Source organism: Gavia stellata, chromosome 24 (assembly GCF_030936135.1).
Source record: "Gavia stellata isolate bGavSte3 chromosome 24, bGavSte3.hap2, whole genome shotgun sequence".
Taxonomy (NCBI): domain Eukaryota; kingdom Metazoa; phylum Chordata; class Aves; order Gaviiformes; family Gaviidae; genus Gavia; species Gavia stellata.
In genome coordinates this window covers 11,475,035-11,495,951 of record NC_082617.1, presented here as the reverse complement: position 1 = coordinate 11,495,951, position 20,917 = coordinate 11,475,035, and the positions used below count along the sequence as shown (strand labels likewise).

The following is a 20,917-nucleotide window of genomic DNA, read 5'->3' as shown; positions in this document are numbered from 1 at the left end:
TTCAAAAGCTATTTAATCTTTAATGAGAAGTGTTTATTTTTATAATAAATCCACCCAGTCTGGAGAGGCAGCGAAACATCCTTCTCCACAGACATCAGTCCCCTTTCTGAGCTCACAGAGTGTGATACGCGGTAAACAAGTAACACTCGCGGGACAGAAAATGGAAAGCCTGCACCTAGCAGGTGCTGTGTGTGAGAGCTGCTGTGATTGTTGATGACGGACTGCAGGGGTTTCGATTTAACGTTTTCAAGAATCTGATAAATTATTTTGTTTTTGTTAAGCAAATGGCAAGGCTGTGGAGTACATCTTTAATTTATCCTTGGATTCATGTAAAATGTGTTTGCCAACTCTCAGAAACAAACTTAATATCCTCCATTTCGTCCCCCCTTCCAGTGTTAGGCCTTGGTGAAGGTGCGGGCAAAGTTAGACATGGTCATGCTCACGATGAGGTTAAAATCGAAGTAAGGTGATTTAGCTGCTTTATTTCTCTAATTGAGCTATGGATTCTTTTTTCTTAGAGAGGTGGAAATTCTAACTGCTTTCAGCACTCTTTCTGCTTCCAGGAGGCAGGAGAGCTGCTGCGTTTTCCAAGGGTATTTCGTATGATGTGAAGTTTTGACTCCCAACAACATGCTGATTATCAATCCTTATTTTTAATGTCATTGATTCTGCCCTTTGAAATATGGACTCCTGGTTGCTTTGACTGCCTCAAAGCATTCTCGAAGTGTTGAATAAACTATATGTAAGAGCTATAATGTTTCTAACATAACTTCGACAATCTCTTCCTCTGTGGGATTTAATACTCTTTTAATACTTTTATCTTTGTGCAACTTCATTATCATTTTGAAAGGAGGAAATGCTAGTGTGTTGATGTTTTTTACTTTGCCAGAGGGTGAAGAGGAGATGAATGTTCAGTTTCTTCAAATGAAACTCACAAGTGGCCGGTACAAAAAACAAAGATGCTGATTATTCACACAACATGCAGTCAAACTATGAAACTTCTTGCTATCGTGTGCTGTGAGTGCTAAAAGTCTCTGTGTGTTAATAAAAGTAATGGGATTAGTTCATCAAAGAAAATTCATGAATGGTTAATAATGCACAGACACTGTTCTGGCTTTGACTTGCTGTTTCCTAAATGAGTTACTTCTGTGAACGAGCACACAAACATACTCATACCTATCACTCCAGGAACAAACCCATATCTGTTTCCTGGGAGCTCCATGTACTGTGGTGATAAATGGGTGGATAGATAGATTCGTCGTGCAAAATATTCTCTGCTTTTAACTATGTTAACATAGTGCTTGCTTTGAGAATAGAGGCTCAGCTGAGTGAGTAATTATAGCTTCAGAATCTGGAACATAATATTTTCTCTTATTAGGTAAGCAGTTGTCAGCTGATACAAAAATTGCTTAATTTTTACTTCTAGCAATGCTCTAAATGTTAAATATATCAAGTGAGCATTCTTAGAGATATTAATATTGCAATTCTTACCCAATTTTTCTCTGAGCTTGACAGCTAAATTTCATAAACAAGTATACAAAATGTTGTGAATTCTGAAGCCTTTAATTAGTAGTTGCAAATTTGTTTGTCCCTTAGCAACTTGTATTTGCATAAAGATTAAGACTGGTCAGAATGAAAGGGAAAAAACATAGATAGAGGAAGCATTACTTATCTTTTACATGTGATTACTAATTTACTAGTCTTAGATGTCGTTTCCATAAGCTTTATTAAAATTGAAATTCTTTGTTAAAGATGCAGTTAATATTTTCTCCACAGTTGATCATTTCTAAAGAGAAATCTGTCATGAGCTGCAGAATTAGAGAAATTAATGTATTGAGGTCAGACATTAGTATGTAAATTAAGCTTTGCTTTTATTCTCTATGGCAACAGAAGCATTACCTTATATTTGACCTTTCATTCATTTAGCCTGACTCAGCTGTGTCAGTCAAAACAATTAATTCTGAGGAGCAGCTTTAAAGTGCGGGGCTCAGCTTTCTTCTCCTCCCCTTGCCTGGTGGAAATCCTGTGAGAAAGGAGCTAATGGAGGAAACTGTGCAAGTTTCGCTTTCTGGAGATTTGTTTCAGCATTTTGGAGTTTCTGATCCCTTCCCCGCAATTCCACTGCAGCGCTTGTCCACAGGCATTTTGCAGGGTTTTCAGGGAGACTAGGGCCAAGCCTGAGTCTACAACCGTGTGTGTCGTACGGGGACTCCCGAGGTGAAGTCCTGAATGAGACAGTATATAAGATGTTGCTTGGAAATGACTTTCTGGATTAAGAAAGAACTGGATGGTAAATACGCATAGGAGTTTTTAGTGACACTTGGAATCTGACAGGTAACGTTACAAAAATGTGTACTTCTGTATTTTCCAATTGACTGACGAATTACGGGTAGAAGTGGAGGTGCAAATCCCCCGTACATATTCATTGTTGCTGGACTTTGAGCTGTGTTTCTGCTTTTTGTAGCGGTATTGCCAATGCTTATACCAGCCCTTGACTGCATGACCCTTGGGGAGTTATGTCATCCGGCTCACCCTTATGGTGTGGCGATGGCAGATGGCAGCGAAACAAGACGAGAACGTAATGGTGCACTGCAAGCAAGTCTAATTTATCTCGCGCCAGGGCAAAAAATATGTTGTGCATGGTTTCCTTGCAAAAATGTGCAGATCACAGTAAAATCTGTTTTTATAGATACGAGTCTGTAATACACTGAGCTAGGCAGTTTTTCTTAATTAGTCGTGTTGAGGCCACATTGCGATTGGGTGCATACAAGTGTGTTGAATAGATCTACAGAAAATAAACTTTTATTGAAGTAGTGTCTGTGGTAGCAGTGGAGAATTATACTCTGAATGCAGTCAGTGTAAAAGCTTGCAGTTAAGGTGAGCGTGCAGAATAGGCAAGTGTCTGTATCAATTAGGCTTTACAGATGCGGGCAAGCTCTTGTGCAGGTTTGTTTCGGAAAGTCTTAGTTTTAGAAAAAGTGCAAAATACAACTTTCACTTTAATCCAAATTATATGGTCAAATTAATTTAAGCTCTAGTGCATTAGAAAAGGAAACTTAAGGCGATCTTGGGGGAAGGGCCGAAGCTAAAGAATGAAAATAAATCATTAAACTTTATAAAAGCAATACCCTGTAAAAGCAAATTAAGGAGTATATTCTCTTTTTTTACTTAATGGAAGTACAAGATTTGGCAATAAAGATTAGAATTAAGTTCTCTTGTTCTGATTTAAATATTTTATAGACCTCCCCAATGTATAAGTGGAAAGGAATGAGACATGCAGTAGCATACAAAAGAGCTGTTTTTATTTAAAAAATAGTTTTCTCATATAAAATATGGTTTTAAGAGCTGTTTCAGTAAAAGTTTGAAATGGGAAGCTGGTTTTGAGTTTTTAGCCATGACCTCAAAGGCAGCTATAGGCTTTTCTCCATAGAAGGGAGGGGCAGAAGAAAATTCTAGGTGGTTGTCGTGGTTTAAGCCCAGCTGGCAACTAAGCACCACACAGCTGCTCGCTCACTCCCCCCCTGCCCCAGTGGGATGGGGGAGAGAATAGGAAAAGTAAAAGCAAGAAAACTCGTGGGTTGAGATAAAAACAGTTTAATAAATGAAATGAAGTAAAATAATAATAATAATAATGATAATAAAAATTGTAATGAAAACAACAACAAACAAGAAAGGCAAGTGATGCAAATGAAAACAATTGCTCACCACCCTCCGACCGATGCCCAGCCCAAGCAGCGGTCCCCCGGCCAGCCTTCCCCCTAGTTTATATACTGAGCATGACATCATATGGTATGGAATATCCCTTTGGTCAGTTGTGGTCAGCTGTCCCGGCTGTATCCCCTCCCATCTTCTTGTGCACCCCCAGCCTACTTGCTGGCGGGGCGGTGTGAGAAGCAGAAAAGGCCTTGACTCTGTGTAAGCACTGCTCAGCAGTAACTAAAACATCCCTGTGTATCAATACTGTTTTTAGTACAAATCCAAAACACAGCCCTATACTAGCTACTATGAAGAAAATTAACTCTATCCCAGCCAAAACCAGCACAGTGGTAATTTAGAGCTTCTGCTTTATTATATTCAACGATATTTTTTCTTTGACCGTAATACAGTTTTTTGGTTTTTTTTCTTTGAACACCATTTTCTATGACCTTAATACAAATCAAACACAGTCTCTCATTTAATAATTTGACTGTGTCCCTTCCACCTCAGTCAGGGAGACAGTCTTCTGTGGCTCCCAGCAGTAATGTGTCCATAGAGTATCTGTGTACCATGATGGTTTGGGTGTTCTCTTCATGACCGTTTCACATTTCTTTTGAGGATGGGGGTTGAAAAATGAAAGGCTGAAAAAACCCTCTTTTAAACTACTGGACTTTCTCAGAAATTCCAAGGACTGTTACTTCAGCAGGAAGAGGTACGGGTTTGCACATGAAGACTACGCTGCGAGCCATCGTTCCACAAGTCAAACCTCTGTCTCGGTGACGTAGAGTGGATGGACGGCACTCCTGCTCCGTCCCTCGGCTGGGCAGCACAGGCACCGAAGAGCACTGGGGCTATAATTAATTTCTTTGAAGCTGATCCCTTTAACAGTGTCTTCTGGATTTTCTGTAAAAAGTGAAATCTAATGAAATTTCCTCAGCTCTGCTTGCGTCTTTTAAAGTAAAACTTTATATTTTTTTAACTGGAAACATAAATGATGAATGAATAATGTACAATCCAAAATACACTTGAATTTAGAATGAGAAAGGGTTCAGGGCTTCCAGGCATCATTAAAACCAGAGTTATGTTAGAAACAACACAACCTTCTCTCCTACTTGAGTACAAGGTTTTGCGTTTGGTCAAGGTCTAGTTCAACTGGCTGAAGATTTGAATTTTTAAATTCATGAATAGAGCTTTTAAGATTAAAAATAGAAGCCTGCATATTTATTGTTTCTTGGCTATACATACTCTTGCTCTTTTGGCAGCCAGAGGGTACTTGATGGCGGTGAAACCACCATCCAATCTTACATGAGAAAGAACAAAACTAATAATTTATTACTTTAAGCTTTACTTAACTAAAGACAAAAATAACATTGTTTTTCTATTTTGCTATCAGCAGCAAAGAGGGACGTTACCAAAGCACTACCTAAGATTTTTATTTATTTTTTTAAAGACTTTTTAGAGTCTTTTATCTCAAAAAATGATCACATTTACAGATACTCAATATCAATGAATGCAAGTGTGGGTACAAAAGAAGTACCATTATTTTAGAAGTTTGTAACAATAGTCTTAGAGGAACAATGCTTTGTGAATTGCGGCGTTACAGTCCCACCCGAGCAGCAACGGCTTGGCAGTTCCGAGTGCTTGAACACCAGAAGAGGCTGAACACGGATGCTTTTTACAAAGAACTGTTGCAACCTCTGCTGATGTTTAAAGTTCTTCTAAATAAACTTGGAGCTGGCATTTGGTGCAGGGAGAAGTTTCCAGCCTCGGTTCTGCATCGAGCAGTCGCATCCGTGGTTACAGTTTGGGCAGGTGCTGCAGTGGATGGTGAGCTGCTGCCGTTTGAAGGTAACATCTGGAGGTGTGAAGGAGTTCAGAGCCCAGATTCAAGCAGGGTTGAAAACTTGGCCCCAGAAATGTCTTTTAGTAATTAGAGACTGCAATTTAATTCATACTTATTAAAACTTTCTTCTGGCGATTTTTACTTTGTTTTCCTGTAAGGGCCCTTTGTCTTACAGTTGCCATACATTTATTTTCAAGGTACGTCTCACTAGAAGTTAAAAGTATAACTTTGAAGTATTCTGTACTGAAAGGGGACACAGTGTGGCAATGGGTTAATGTCTTTCAGGGAAATTTAGTAGAAAAGAGAGGCTACAAATCCCATGGGGATATTTGTTATGGATGACTGACCACAGGATGGTTGTACGAGGGCTAAGGAAATCTGCTGCCTTTTGCAATTGAAGTCAGAAGGTACAGATTTACTGTAGATTTGACTTAATCACTTTTACAGTGCTGTGGGTGGATAATTGTTGATTGTTATCCTGTGCTGGAACAGGGCTTTCTGAAGGACACTAAATCTGCTCAGGAACACAAAAGATCAATGTAGCAAAAGCACTAATTTTTTTAGTACCTAGTGTGAATTATACTTATTCTTGATGATGAGTATTTAGAAAAATGACTAAAAAGAAAATGAAAATCTGCATATGCTTAGTGCGTGCCAAATAATTACCATCAGCTATCAGACCTTCTGAACTTAGAATAGCAATCTTGAATTTTATCTAGATATGTCAGACGCGGGGGAAAAAAGTAAAAAATATGTCACGCTGAACAAACACGTAACATTTATTTCAGAACATCATTATCTCGATCAGCTTTATTTAGGGAATTTGGCAACAACAGTGGAGATGAAATAATGTATTTTGACAGTATACACAGAGGATTTGAAGAAAAAATAATGGGATTGCCCAGAAATTGTCTTTTGAGTAGTGCCTGTATGCATTTATGTGAACCGTATCACTTCTGAATGTATTGTTAGAATTTCTTCTTTGCAAACATATCTTACTGTACTTTTTGTATCTTGCTTATCAGGGAAGGTAAAAGCTTCTAATCACTAGTGGCAAATAAGTTTAAATATCATTAAATTATTACAAAGTCTAAGCATTTCCTATTAAATACTCCATGAAATTCCATGAAACTCATATTTTTTTTTCTACGTACCTGTATTTGTTCAATGCTGATAACACCAACATGCAGTTACTGTCTGGTGTTTCCTCCTCTACGTGGCAGAAGTGAGCTTGTTGCCTTCTATGAGGTTGTAAAGATCTTTTGAAAGGAATATGGATATTCTACAGCACCACAACGAATCTACATCGAGAAAAACAATTTCTGTCTTTTGGGGGGAGAAGGTTGAAATGTTTGGCTTTTAATGTTTAACTATGTGGATTAAAAAAAAAAATCTTCTGCCATTTTAGAAGATACTAACTCAGTGGGACCCAATTTGTTGAGAATCTGTTGTTACCTTAGCTTTATTAAGTGATCCAAGGAGCATTACTGGTTAGGACAAGGAAAACTAAGAAGGGAAGGGGAAAAAAAACTTAAAAAAAAAAAAAAAAAAAGAAAAATTCTGAGAGAAAAATACTGTTCCAGATCAGGGATGCAGAAAGGAGCAATGCAATCTGATGTCCATCCAGGCTTTCTGTTATTAAAGATAAACTAAAATGTTTTGATCAATGAATGGACTATAAATAGTTTTGAAGCATTGTAAGGGAATCATGCAGGCATACCTTGATCAAGATTTTCAGAAGTAACTACTTGTTGTCAGTATTTCAATTTTGGAATATTTATATGAGATAAATTTAAGGGAGTATGATTTGCAGAAAATGTTGAGAATTCATATGGAAAATGTGATGTCTTAAATTGTCATAATTTTGAGGTCCTGAAATCACCCATCTTTTCAAAAAATGCTCCTTTTTATAATTTCGTAGCTGCATTGATAGCCATCCCCCTGAATTTCTGAACACTGGTAATGTTTTCCATCTGTTTCTGCAGCTTGGGCAGTGCCCAGCAGGTACACAGCGAGAATTTGTTGCAATTTAATACCTGTGTAGAAAATTGCTGGCCTCTTCCTAGGAGACAATAGCCAAAGGTCCATATAAAAGGAACCGCGCAGGGTCAGGGCAACCGTGCGGTGTTGCGGTGACAAGGCACCCACTCTTACCTTCTTGGGGTAGCAAACCCAAGATTTTGATAAAGGAGAGATTTAGTATAAGACATAAAATTTCAAAACTTACAGAAAAATGGTATGATTATGCCCAGCTCCCAGTCATTTCAAGGGGAGTTAGGAGTTTATGTCAGCTCTCACAATTCACGTGGTAATGGGGCATCTTTTTGTCAACCCTATTTATAGGTGTTATTTTTGGCATCAGAGAATGGTCTGCTTGTTATCCTTTTAAATACTCCTATAACATGATTTCTGCTTTAGGGAACCTTAGTATTTGTTCTTGATTTTTCATTATTGTAAAGATCTCATAAAATAATGTTTTATGATTAAAAAAAAAAGAAAATCCAGAAAAACAGCATATTGAATCTTGTAAGACTAAGGTTAACATAAGATACAACTATTTTACGTGCTACAGGTGTCAGACTTTGGAGCATGTGTCAGAAGCAAACGAGGAGCTGTTGGGCGCGGGACCGGCGGACAGAGCGGAATACGGCACCACCAGAAGTCCCGAGGCTGGCCTCCCCTCCCTTTGTCTCAAGCAAGTGTTCCCCAAGTACGCCAAGCAGTTTAACTACCTGCGACTTGTGGACAGAGTGGCTGCACTGTTTATCCGATTTCTTGGTGTAAAAGGGACAACAAAGTTGGGGCCAACAGGTTTCCGAACATTTATAAGGTTAGTAAGGTGAATTTCTTTGGGAATTGCTTAAAGCGTAGTCCCAATCCTATGGGGTAGCACTGCTGTCCCTGCGCTTATCTGAAGTTTTGTTGAAGAAAAGCAGGCCCTAGCAGTGGTACGCTTTTAGCCTGTGGGTTTAGTAATGCCTTCCAAAGAAACTTTCCCCTGTAAGTTCCATGGAACCAGTGCATTTTTTTTAATAAAATAGATATATTTTTATCGTTCCAAGCTCCCAAAATACTTGAGCTATGAAACTGTGTCCAGTAGGAACCTGGGTCTTTATTCTACAGCAGATCAGTGATACTCTGGGAGATACTATTTGCAGTCTTAGTCAACATGTCATGTTCCTAGAAAATGACGGGAGTACCACTGTGAGAAAGTGACAACTGAAATTGGGTCACTTGAGATCGGATTCTGCTGGCTGTGGGGGCACAGCCGTCTGCCCCAGGCCACCAGGAAGGATTTCCAAATGCCAGTTGCTGATGCACTGTGCACTAAGGATTTGCATTGTGAAATTGCAACTTGCAATGGCAAGGAACTCAATTTATTTTTTCACATACTTCTTATTTGTGAGGGTTTTTTCTTTGTTTTTTTATGGATGTATCTGTTCTAGTCATGGTACAAATACCTCATTTTCTGTCTTTCATTTGACAATGACAAAAGAAATAAGCAGCAGCAGCAGATGTACTCTTAAAATACAGATCCTGTTTCTATCCAGATGCATTTAGCATTCAGGAATGAATATAAACAATTTGATTTATACAAATTACGATATACAGAAAATGACTGAAGGCATCTGCTTTATCCACAGACCAGTACAGGATTGTTTCCAGTTCTGTATTTTCTATTGTTTAGTCCAGCCTTAATTTGGCACTTGTCAGAGGAACACAGAATAAATGCCAATATTTTCTTTTAAGACTATTAAAATAAATTGCCGTATCTCAATGAAATAATGCTTGCAGTTTCCTAACACGTGTTAAATTAAACTTTTTTATATTGGCAAATATTTTGTTTATTTTTTCCTAGAGGATCTATACCAACTATACAGCCCTTTTCTGAAATGCTGTCATTACTACTCCTTTCAGAAATAAGGTTGTGTTTCTAAGATGTGTGCTGTATCACTCATCAAGAATAAAATGGTACACAAGTGTAATTGTGTGTGTGTGTGTGCGCATGTGGGCAAGTGGTTGCAGAGACTATCCACTCAAATAATCAAAATCTGTTCTCCTTTAATATTTTCCTCATTCTAAATAATAACTAAAAGGGAAATGCTGAACGCAGCCTTGCTTGGATGCTGCCTAAGATATTTTTGGGACTATCTAGGCCAGACCTTAACTCTCTGTTTGAAGGGAGCTTTGCTTAGCCTACTAAAGAGTAAGATTTTTTAAAATTATCTGGGGTTTTGGGGGGTGGGTTTTTTAGTTTATTTTTTTCTTTTTTTTTTCTTTTCTGGCTAGAAATTTTGGCCAGCTCTTTGGCATGTGCACTAGTTCCAGCCAGGCTGCCAGACATCTGGAAATCCTGGACGGATAGCTAATTCTCATATACTGATCAACGCTACACTGGAGGCTCAGACCACCCAAGTGTCAGATCTCCTGCATGTGCTTATCACCAAATGCCTGTGATGCATCCAGAGATGCTGCTGTTTTCCATGCAGCGTTCAGTAACGCACAGGGTAAATCAGTTCAGTGGTCAGGCATGAAGAAGTAATTCTGTGCCCGAAAGCTTTCCTCTAACCGTTTTCAAACAGGATCAGTCAGTCAAATAAAAGAGTATTTCTCTGTGCAAACTCTGCCTCATGTAGATCGTCTATGCAGATTTGTGTTGGGTTTCACAATGTACCAACTAATTGCATTCTGTTACGGCCTCAGAGTACTAGTAATAGCCTAGGAGAAAGCTGTGTGTAACGGTCAAGTCGTATTTGTAATTGAAATATTCAGGGTTTTCTTCTTTTTTGCTCGTTTGTTGCAAAACCAAGATGAACCAATTAATCTGTAACTTGACCTGCTGTCTTTTTGTGGCTGGAGATTGACATGGGATTGCATGTGCAAAGCGGATTCAGATGCGTGCATCGACCTGGGCCGCTCCTGCTGCCCAGAGCCGCTTCTGGCAGAGGTGGTGCCTGCGTGATCGGAACAGGCAGCGGGACTGGGGACACACAGGAGATGTTCTGCACGGGAAAAACCCAGGGCCTTTACCGCTTCCGATACATACACTTAATGAACTGGTTTGTTTGCTGTCTGCTGTGTGTGTTTTATTAGACTAAGCATGTTAGAGTGGGTGTGTACATATCACAGGGGTAAATCTTCTCCCAATGTTCTCTTGGTTGCCCTTGCAGAATTTTTCCTAACTTGGAAGTCTGGATGTAATCTGAATTTTTTCTTTATTTTGTCTATTTTTAACAGAAACTGCAAACTGAGTAACAGCAATTTTTCAATGGCTTCTGTAGATATCTTATATATTGATATCACGAGAAGGTGGAACAGCATGGGAATTGACCACAAAGAATCAGGTAACACTATTTTGTATTTGAAGACTATGGAAGCTGTTTTTTTGTAGTTTTGGTAGCTCAAGCACACATCAAACATTCAGTAAAAATAATGGGAACAAGGCATGTACATCTGAGGCGTGTACACATACAATGAATTCTTCTGTTTAGTTCCATGGCAGTTTCCCTTTATCTATAGAATAGATGACTCTTAGTTTTAGATTCGTTTATTGGAACAAGTCTTCTACAAGCCCCTTTTTATGGCTGCAATTTTGCATGCGTAATTCTTCTTGCTGTTTGCAGAGAAGCGTTTAAAAACATTCCCCGTGGAACCTCCAACTTAATTACAGTGTAAGAAGATATGTCCATATTAGAGTAGCTTACATGGTCTAGCAAAAACCAACCAAACAGAAAGCTATGGAGGAGGTAGAAATACGCTGAACTTCTCTTTTTGATTTAATTCTGTTCCCCAGAAGGGTTACTTCAGGGACAAGCAAAACTGCCTGTATTGCTTTTCCTTTCCCAGAGAGTTCCTGGTTGTTCATATAGCAGCATGAGTCAGTTAAGTCACTTTTAAACATTTTTACGTCCAACTTGGATTGTAATGCTCAGTGTAAGAGTGTACTCAGAATGGCTAAAGGCTTTTATAAGAAATTCATCTACCCCAACAAGGATTCACGTGTCCTGTGATGACTTTCCTTCAGCTGGCCCGAGGCACCTTCTGCAGGAGGTGCCAGGTCCATGGCACAGCGTGCCACTCGCTGCCCTTTCCAGTGCACAGCCTCTGGGAGAAACATGACAAAACATTCATCGAAATTATTTACTTCTAACTTAGGTATATGCATTTAAATTCGAATACAGCACTTAAAGATGTTAGCCAAGAACAGAGGCTATGGGAAGTTGTTTGCCAAACAGCAGTAAGGATTTTCTACAGTTTAAAAGCTGGAAGGAAAATGTTTATTAAACTGTGTGATCTTATTCCCAGCTTCCTTGGTGATTTACTGTGTCACCATCACATATCTTCTTGATAGTGCAGTTGAGTTGTTGCAAAAATTAATATAAATACTTTCCTATTACACAGTCGCATTTAGAATAGTAACCTATTACAAGAAATCTCTCACAATTTAATAAGCAGGCCAGAGGGAGCATTCCATCCACGGCTTTGGTTTTCTGTTTAAAATTTGATTACATTGTTTGGTTATTTTTTCTGGATTTATACATAAACATGAAATCAGTTTCATTTCCTGAAAAGACTAGATCTCTCTGACTGCCCAAATCCCAACTGTATAAATCACATGAACTGAAGAGTCTGAAGTTACAAACTGTCTTCAGTTTACCTGTACCCACGGTGGAGTTCGTCCACGTCCACTTCTTGGGCTTGTAAGACAGATTTCTCATAAATTCCATTTGAAGGAAAACAAACTAATTGAAATGTCAGTCTTTTCTTCTTTCGTGTGTTTGGCTCTTATCTTTTGCTCACACCGACAGGTCGGCATTCTTAGATGTAATTACTTGCCCCACAGTGAGAAATGGTTATAATAGCTTTGGAGCCGCACGGATGACCCCTGGGCCCCAGAGCTGACTTTGTACGTGCAGATCAGTGAGATAACTTTCTGATGTAAATAGCTTCTGTGTTGAAGTTTAGAAAAGATTTCTCTCAACAACAAAACTCTTCAAACCCAGTTTTTCTGAAGGTTTGAATATATATTTTTTTCCTAAGTGGTAGCAGGCTATTGCTGCAGCGTTCAAGGACTTGGCAGTATTAGACGCTGGAGATAATAGCAGGATGCCCTGTTTTCTGCTATTAAACTGCATTGGCACGCGTACCTGAGGTTGCTAAAGCAAATTACTTGCTTGCGAGAATAGGTGATGACTACACATCAACAATGGGTTTCTTCTGTTTGTTATCTTACGGACTTCGTTTTTTAAAGCAAACGTATTTCCTTCATAAATATTTTGGAAATATTAAGGAGTTTATCTGGTAGACATCACTAGGGCAGCAGAGCATCGCATGAGGAACCCAGATCTACTTCGAAAAATCCATACTGTGTACCCCAGCTATAACTTTCAGTCTTTGCTTTAAAAATGTGAGGTGTTTCCACTTCTAAGTCTGTTATTTGTCCAAGATCCCTATGTGTGAGGCAAATATTTGTAAAAATACGGTCCTATGTAAAAATTTGTGAAAACTGGTCTTCAAGCATTTTTTGTTCAGACAATCATGGTCTGCATTCTGTTGTTGTCTTTTCCTGTGTTCTTAGGTTTGCTTGGGGGTTTGCACTGTCGGGTTTCTAGGCTGTGTAGCCTGGGAATCTGTCCTCTGCAAAAAGTAGGAGGTTAATACCAGTAATAGGATGTTCAGTTCTTTGGTCAGAAGAGAAGACACTTTGGAAAGTTCCAGAATATCTACATTCCTGTTACATGCTCAGCCTTACTAGTCAAAAGGAAGGTTTGCAGTTCTCAGTGAAGTAATTAAGAACAAAGAGCATTTCTCTGGCTAACGAAATCATATTTGCGTAACGCATTTTTAAAAGCTTCATGAGCACCCGATCCATATATCTACTATTTTAATACCATTTTGTGAGGTGTTCGCAATGAGTTGGTGAGTTTCGTTATTGACATTTGTGAAGAAAAACTATTGAAAATGAAGAAAACCTTGTATAATTTGCTAGAGAAACAAAGATCCAACCTAGCCTTCAGTAGTGAATTACCTCCCCATCTGCTTTGGTCACATTTTCAGATCTGAGACAGTAATCTGTCAAATAACAGAGTTTAGGGATTATTTTCCTATTATATTAATGGCCTAAATACACCATTTAATATATAACTTAATTTCTAAAATTGCTATTACATTTCTATATGAACTTGAGTCCATAGATTTGGCAACTTTTCTGTAGCTGTTGTAAAATGTTGAATAATTTCAATTGTGCTAATACTCCCATCTCAACAACAACCAAACAATTGTTCCTGACATATTTTCGAGCTGTTTATAGCAGGGAAACAGCAGTTGGAGTATTCTGGAAGGTTTTATACCACTGTTCCTTGTGGGCATCAAGGAGGATTATCAAGGTTCCGTGTAAATCCATCTTGATGCTGCTGGTATAAACTAGCACACTGGTCACAGCTGCAGCTGGCATCTTCCCAGAAATTGGTTCAAATACATTTTTATCTAAGAAGCTGAACATGGACATCAATATATATACTCCTGTATCTTTTTTTTTTAAATGCTAAAATAGAAGAATCAAAAGTCTCCAAGTTGAGACTGACTTTTACATTTGTTATCCCACCCCCCTAAAATACATCTGTAGTTCCCTCCTGCATGAACATCAAGAATCTCAGCAGTGATACACATAATAATTTGTGAGAGTGTGGTCAGGTATGACAGCAGTAAAATTATTTGTGTATAACCTTTTTTTGACTATTTGAATCTGCTTCAGAAATGTTAATGAAGCCTGTATTTGTATGAAACAGGTAAGTGTTATTTTGTCTTGCTTGAACATAGGTATCCTATAATATCCTGTAGAGTTTGTGTACGTGAATTCAGTTAAGGTAAAAGGAGAATAAGTAAAATAGACTGTTCGTGTGGCTGATAGAAAGAATAAATCCAGACCTAAGATTAGAAGGGAGGAAATGAAGGTATAGTGCAGAGGGGAGAGTATGGTTCATTATGCCTGAACTCCCATACCACTTTAGGTAGATCAGGGTCACCTTAGTTTCACTGGTGTGTAAAATTTGAGTATTTGCATGTAGCATTTCAGTGTGGGTGTAACTCACTTCTGTGGTTAGCTGATAGAATTTCGCTAGCAGAAATAATAGAAAAGCAAGTGACTCTTCAGGCTTTCAGAAATTAAGAGACTTGTTGAGGGTCTCAGTGAACCCGATGTTTTCTGGGTGTTAAACCACAAAATACTCAACCATTTCTGTTGGCTTTGTGTTTGGCCCGCTTCCAGCTGTACCCAATACAGTCGCTATTGCCGCTGTTGTAAAACAGCAGCTTCTAACTTTTTTTTCATTAAATGCTTCACATGAGTGTCACTTATGGGGGACAAAGTGTGCATGCTACCAAAGGTGCTTTCCCTGCCTGCAGCTCACCGTGACTGATAAAATAATTTACTGAGCTGGCAGCTGCTGCTTTCAGATAACCCAACAATTCCTTTGCAAGCTGTTTTACAGCCAAGATCGTAAGCGACCCCAGCTGCAGCCTTAGTTGAGAGACATTATACTTCAGAATGTAATTGTAATATTTTGAAAAGGTGCCTTTCCTGCAGCATCAATAAGCCAACATTAAGTTAAAAAACCCAAACCTTTCAATATCTCATCCTAAAATAATCTTCTTAAGTGTATGTTCAAACCGGGAGAGCCAGTTAAAGCACAAAGCAGCTGTAACTGTTCCTTGTTGCTGGCATTCTGCAAAACCAATCGTGGTCTGGCTTCTTAATTAAGAATTAAAGTAGGTATTACTTCAAGGTTTTAAAGACAATAATTAGTGTGAATATGCAGCCCCTCTTTCCGTTGGCTGTGGTAATGTCTTACGAGTAAGACATGGTCAAACAACACCTGAAGAGTCTGTACTGCAGCATGTGGCTGCTGCAGGGGACTTTTGTTTGTGAAGGGGCAGAGCAGAGAGTTTTATTATAGCAGAGAAATGTTTTGGCACTGCACCTCTTCCCCTTCCTACACACTTCAACTGTTTTTCATTCAGCTGAAACAAAACTATTGTAGAGTTACTGGGTATGGCTGAAAAAGTGGCCTTTTTGCCTTCAAAAGGAAGGATAAGGATTCGTACCTGGCACAGTCTTTGCAGAAGGAAAGCAAGACTTCAAATAAACTCACTTCTGTGATAAGGTGATACTTGGTCATGGGGTTATCTTTATAGTGCTACAGACTGAAATGCCACACTGTTTCAGTAGTTCTACATTTAAACTTTTGTTTTAGGTCCATCTCTAAAAATACAAGGTTTGAATGACCCAGTTCAGGTGCCGATGTAAACCTGTTTTCCTTGACGCTCAGTATGTTATCGTGTGTCTGATTCTGTTTCAACTTAATATTTGAGGCAGCAGAAATCAAGGCTGATGTTACACCAATTTAATTGTACAACATCTTAAAATCGGTTGTTGCTGTACCGGTTTGCCTCTGGATGCCAGGCTGCTGGTCAGGCTGATGTCTGGAAAACCAGAAATGGCCTCAGCGGTGGTGAGTGTCGCCCCGCTGTAACCCACCCTGGGCTCAGCCTGTACTGAAACACTGAATGAGCTCGTGTGCGTGTTACATACAAATAAAACCTTGTCTGTTGGTTTTTGACGGACAGGCAATTTCTTTTCCTAGTGACCATTCTAGATGGCTGCTGTTTAAATTAAAAGATGTTAACTAACGTGATTGTATGTGTCCACACCCAGCACGTACAAATTTGACCTTGGTGCTACAGAAACAAGAGATATTATTATGTTTAAAGAATGCAGTTTGCTAGAGAGCACCATGCTACAAATCTCCTAATAACACCTTTTCCTTGCAGGAATGTGTTTGCAAGCCTTTGTCGAAGCTTTCTTCTGCCTGGCTCAGAAAAAATACAAGTCCCTCCCACTTCATGAGCAAGTGGCATCGCTGATCGATTTTTGTGAGTATCATGTGGCTGCCCTGGATGAAAAGCGCCTGGTTTGTGGCCGCGGGATCGTGGACCGCCGGAGCGCAGTAGTTCCTTGTCAGACAGATGGACTTCACCTTACACCATCTGCACATACACCCCTCCTGAATCGCACGGCCACAGCTAGTAAATTTGCAGATTACAGAAATCATCGCTATTAACAGTGTTGATTCACCAGGACAGAACTGAGAATTAATCCCCAGGTACTGCAGGAGGAGAGACAGACTATTGATTTCCTTCATCTGATAGTCACAATTATTTATTTCCATTTTTTTTAATTTATGCTCTTCAAAAAGTCTACTGCAAGCTCCCATTCTCAAATAACGATCCTGGGAATGGCTATTTATATACCTTTCTGTTGGACTGACAGTGCACCTCACGTGACAAACTGTGCTCTCATCCTGCGCGTACAGAAAACCACGTGTGAAGACAAGGACCAAACTACAGTGAGATGATAACCAGCATCATGGGATCGGTTGCACTGATGGAGAGGCACACTCGTATCAAAGGAATTGCATGGAAAGCAAGTAAGGAGCTGCAGTCCCAAATCCCAGTTGCGGACTTTGGAAAACTGAAACCTGGAATTAACGTTTGTGGTCAGACTTCAGGCTTTGACTCTCTTCTTTCCGTGGCTTGGACTGTACATGTTGGAATCAATAAGGTTTTGATCATTGTCTATGTACTTATTTTTTAAAGTTAGTCTTAAAACACTGAAATCATATTTTGGCTTCTACTTCTTTGTACATGTCTTTGCCGTGACAAGTACTGTTAAGTTTTTAAAGAAAAACTAAAGAAAGATGTTTATCCTTTTGCATCCACAGAACCAATAACCTCACGCTTACAGAAAAAATTTACTTCATTAAGTCAAATTTGGTGAATCAAGCGGTGGTTTTGTCTTCAGGTACTAAGCACCGCTTCTGCAAAAAGCTTTGCAGTGTGAAGGCCTAAGAGTGCATTTAAACTCCAGTGAAACCAGTCCTGTCACTGACTTTAGGCTAAGCTAATTGTATTCTAGGTTTGCTTTTTTTTTGGCCTTTTGCGTGTTTGCTACCCTATTTGGACCTGCACTAACATCTAGAGCAGATTTTTTTGTCTTTGCACATATTCTTCATTTTTTTCCCTTAAATAACAGTGTAACTCTGTACAAATTAGATCTGTATTACTTAGCAGGGTATTTTGTCAAGAATGCTGGGCTATACTGCTGGAGTTGTACAGAGTAGTCTTATTTTTCAGCAAATGAACCACGACTTCCATAATCACACTGTTCTTGTGGGGGCCTAAGCAGAACATGAGACCGGCTGAAAGGACAGGAATAACTTGGAACTTCAGGGCTGTTCAGTCCAATTCTTTTTAGGCTCGTATTTTATTTCAATAATGTATGTTGACATCCGAGTTTGATTTTCCTCCTTTGTTCTATTCTTTAATGAGTTTGCTTCTGTTCTGGTGTTCTTCATACTGTCAAAAATGGCAAAGCTGTAAGACTGCACGGCGTCTGGGCATTTAGCCTGGGATCAGGGAAAATTACCTGAGCCTGATATCTATGTGTTCCCATGGCTGGCGTATCAAAACGTGACCTTACGGGAAGCACGCTGTCAGTGCCGAGGGAGCCCACCCACTTAACGTCGTGGACTAAATGCACACACGGCATTGAGAGAGTTTTTACTTCAGGAAAAGTTTAGAGTTTCTTTTCCTGATGTTAGTTTTAAGCAGCATGCATTTTCCCTAAGTGGCAAGCGGCAGCATGGCAATACAACGCAGAAGTTGAGCTGAGCCCCCAAGAAGCGAATACCTAGCATGTGTTAATGTCGGATGTGGGCACCCCTGCTTCTCTCTGCCTTTTTCTGTAACACCAGTAAAAGTAGTAGTAGATGATCTTTTTCAGTTCAACGGCTGGACTGTTTGAAATTTTATGTATTGTACATAAGAGGACAATTGTAGACTAATGCCACTGCCCTCAGCCTTGTTTAAGTTTCATAAAGATTATTGCAGTATGAAGATAAAATGCCAAACTCCAAGGTCTGGCATCTGTCAGAACAAATGAAGCTGAAAGGGTCATTTTTTTCACACTTTCATTGTAATGTATTTGAAGACATTCACAAGTTGAAAAATGGTTACTTCTCATTTTGTGACATCTGACATTTGTCTTGCGATTGGCAGTGTGTTACTAGAAAATAGCTTACGGTTTCTCTCATCTTGTGATTGATGTCCTGTAAAGACAGAGTTATGGAAGAGCCGGGTTTGAAATGCTACAACTGCGAACGCCTTCCCTTACAGCTTTCAAGTAGTACAATCTATGGCCTGAGATCCCCAGGTTTCACTATGGTGTAAGCTACCCTGCGATCAGTGGGATAAATTAACTACTGTAGCTAATGAACACTGGTAAGATCTCTGTTTTGGAGATCTTTGTAGTCTCTGGACCTAATACAGATTTTTATAGCCTGTGTGTGCACAGGCTAATGCAGTATGCCCTGTTTATCTCCCACTTCAAATATGAAGGGTCCCTTGTAGAACAGTCAAAATATTCAATTATCTGCCTCTAGTAATCCGGTGTTCATGTGTTTATATAATTGGAAAATTGAATGCCATATTATTCTCAGGGGGAGGAGGGGGATAAAACAGGAGTGTACTTCAGAGACTTAATTGCAAAGTCACATTTCTCTTCCCTGCCATCTAATGCAATTTCCTCTGAATATTATTTAGCATCCAAAGCAATTTCATATAGCCTTTAAGTTACCAGCCTGTGCACACACAAAAAATAGACCAGAGACACTTTATTCAGAATATGAATGCTAATGCACTGATAATCTGTTAATCCTGAGGTACCTTTCTAGCAGAAGAAACAATATATGAAAGGTAGTAGGCGTTGGTTTTCTAATAGTACTTTTCTATATGTTCTTTTCAGAGAGTAACACAGCACTCACTATGCCACTTATGACATATATGACATGAACATTGTGTATCACTGAAATCTTTCTCGTTATCAGACACACTGGGTCTGGTATTCCTCGCTGGGTATAAATCAGAATAAAACACTTCAACATCTAAGGAAGACCTGTGGCAAGTGAGTCCAGAATTTCAGTCCAGACATCCCCCTTCCCTGCAGGCTTGTATCTAGCCCAAATGTGCCTGAAGTCGGCGACTCCTTGTTCGATTTTGAGTTCTTTCTCTGCACAGAGCTGTTTGTAGGCTAAGTCACTTGAAATTTGTCTTCTGCTTAATCTGGATTGGGCTCTTGAAACTTAACTGCCCTCTGCCCAAATGCCCAACTTGCCTTGTTACAGCCGTATGTTTTGGGAACATTTAACGTACGCCAAGCGGGCACTTCACTTGCCGCATGCTTCTGGCTACTTTTAAAGCCCAGCTGGAAAGGGAGTTACTCAGCTAATGAGACAGTTAATGCTCAGGTGAGAGACCCAAGTCCACCTGCTTCAGCGTTCGTCGTCTCAGCTGGAGCTCGTGCCCCCGTGCCATGAGGGTGACTCTTTTTGACTGGCTTTACCCCTCTGGTTGCATTAGTCGTGCGTTCAGCCTGTCATCAGGAGGTCAAAGCATCCTTCCCGGAGACGGGTGACGGCAGTTTGGGAACCCTGGAGATGAGGAGGGATCCAGTCCTCCTCCCGCCTGAGCCTCGCGCGGGTCACTGAACGGGGTAGGTGCATATCCTCATGCTCTGGGTGCTCCGGTCGGACGGGGCTGGAGCCTCTGTGCTGATGTGGGGGGTTGACAAGGGCATTGCTCCTGCACCGCTGGACGTGGGAGCCCTCACGGGCTATGCTCAGGTTGTGGGAAGAGCTGCCGCAGGAGGAGCAGCTGCCAGCTGGGTCCTACCTGGATGGTGCCGCAGCTCTGTTGCACTTGGTTATTATGGTGTGAGCTATGAATGACTTTCATAATCACCATCACAGCTCCTCGTTTCTGGCCAGCACTGTGTCTGACCTTATTCTGATCTCTCTCTGATGCACAGTGGCAATCTGCTTCTGAATGTTACCCCATTCCCTCTAATTTGTTTTCTTTTCCATCATGCTTTGCTGTGCTTCCTCCTAATTTCACAGTTTTGCTTCTCAGCTTGCCTAATAAACTGATGTGCTCACTTTGGCTGAATCCACTGGTTCAGCTTCTTATGTTGCCGTACTCCCGTTTCTGGAAGATGCGTATCTTCATTTTGAAGGTGAATCTATCCTGCGCCATCTCTTCGAGGTGTTACCGTGCATCAAGCTTTGCTGAGTCGATGCATCAATTTGAGCTTTTCAGTGTGTGTGGTTCGAGGACTGATCTCTGCAGCCTTGCCGGGTGGGTGCCAGCCCCCCAGCCCCTCTCTTCTCCGTCCCGCTGCCGCGGACACGGTGGTTTCACAGCGCAGAAATGCGCAATAGATTACTACTTGGCCGGGTCTGGCCCTAGCAGCAGGAGCCCTGGGGG

The 20,917-nt window shown here is 40.1% G+C and overlaps 1 protein-coding gene across 1 annotated transcript in view; it reads left to right on the top strand.

Moving 5' to 3' along the window:
- Nucleotides 1-16,889, top strand: part of TTLL11 (tubulin tyrosine ligase like 11) — a 52,830-nt gene extending 35,941 nt beyond the window's left edge. Inside the window, exons 7-9 of the mRNA XM_059828819.1 lie at nt 8,112-8,369; nt 10,778-10,884; nt 16,370-16,889. Of these exons, the coding sequence (XP_059684802.1) occupies nt 8,112-8,369; nt 10,778-10,884; nt 16,370-16,659 (655 nt within the window). The 3' untranslated portion in view covers nt 16,660-16,889. The remainder of the gene's footprint in view (nt 1-8,111; nt 8,370-10,777; nt 10,885-16,369) is intronic.
- Nucleotides 16,890-20,917: the final 4,028 nt, after the last annotated feature.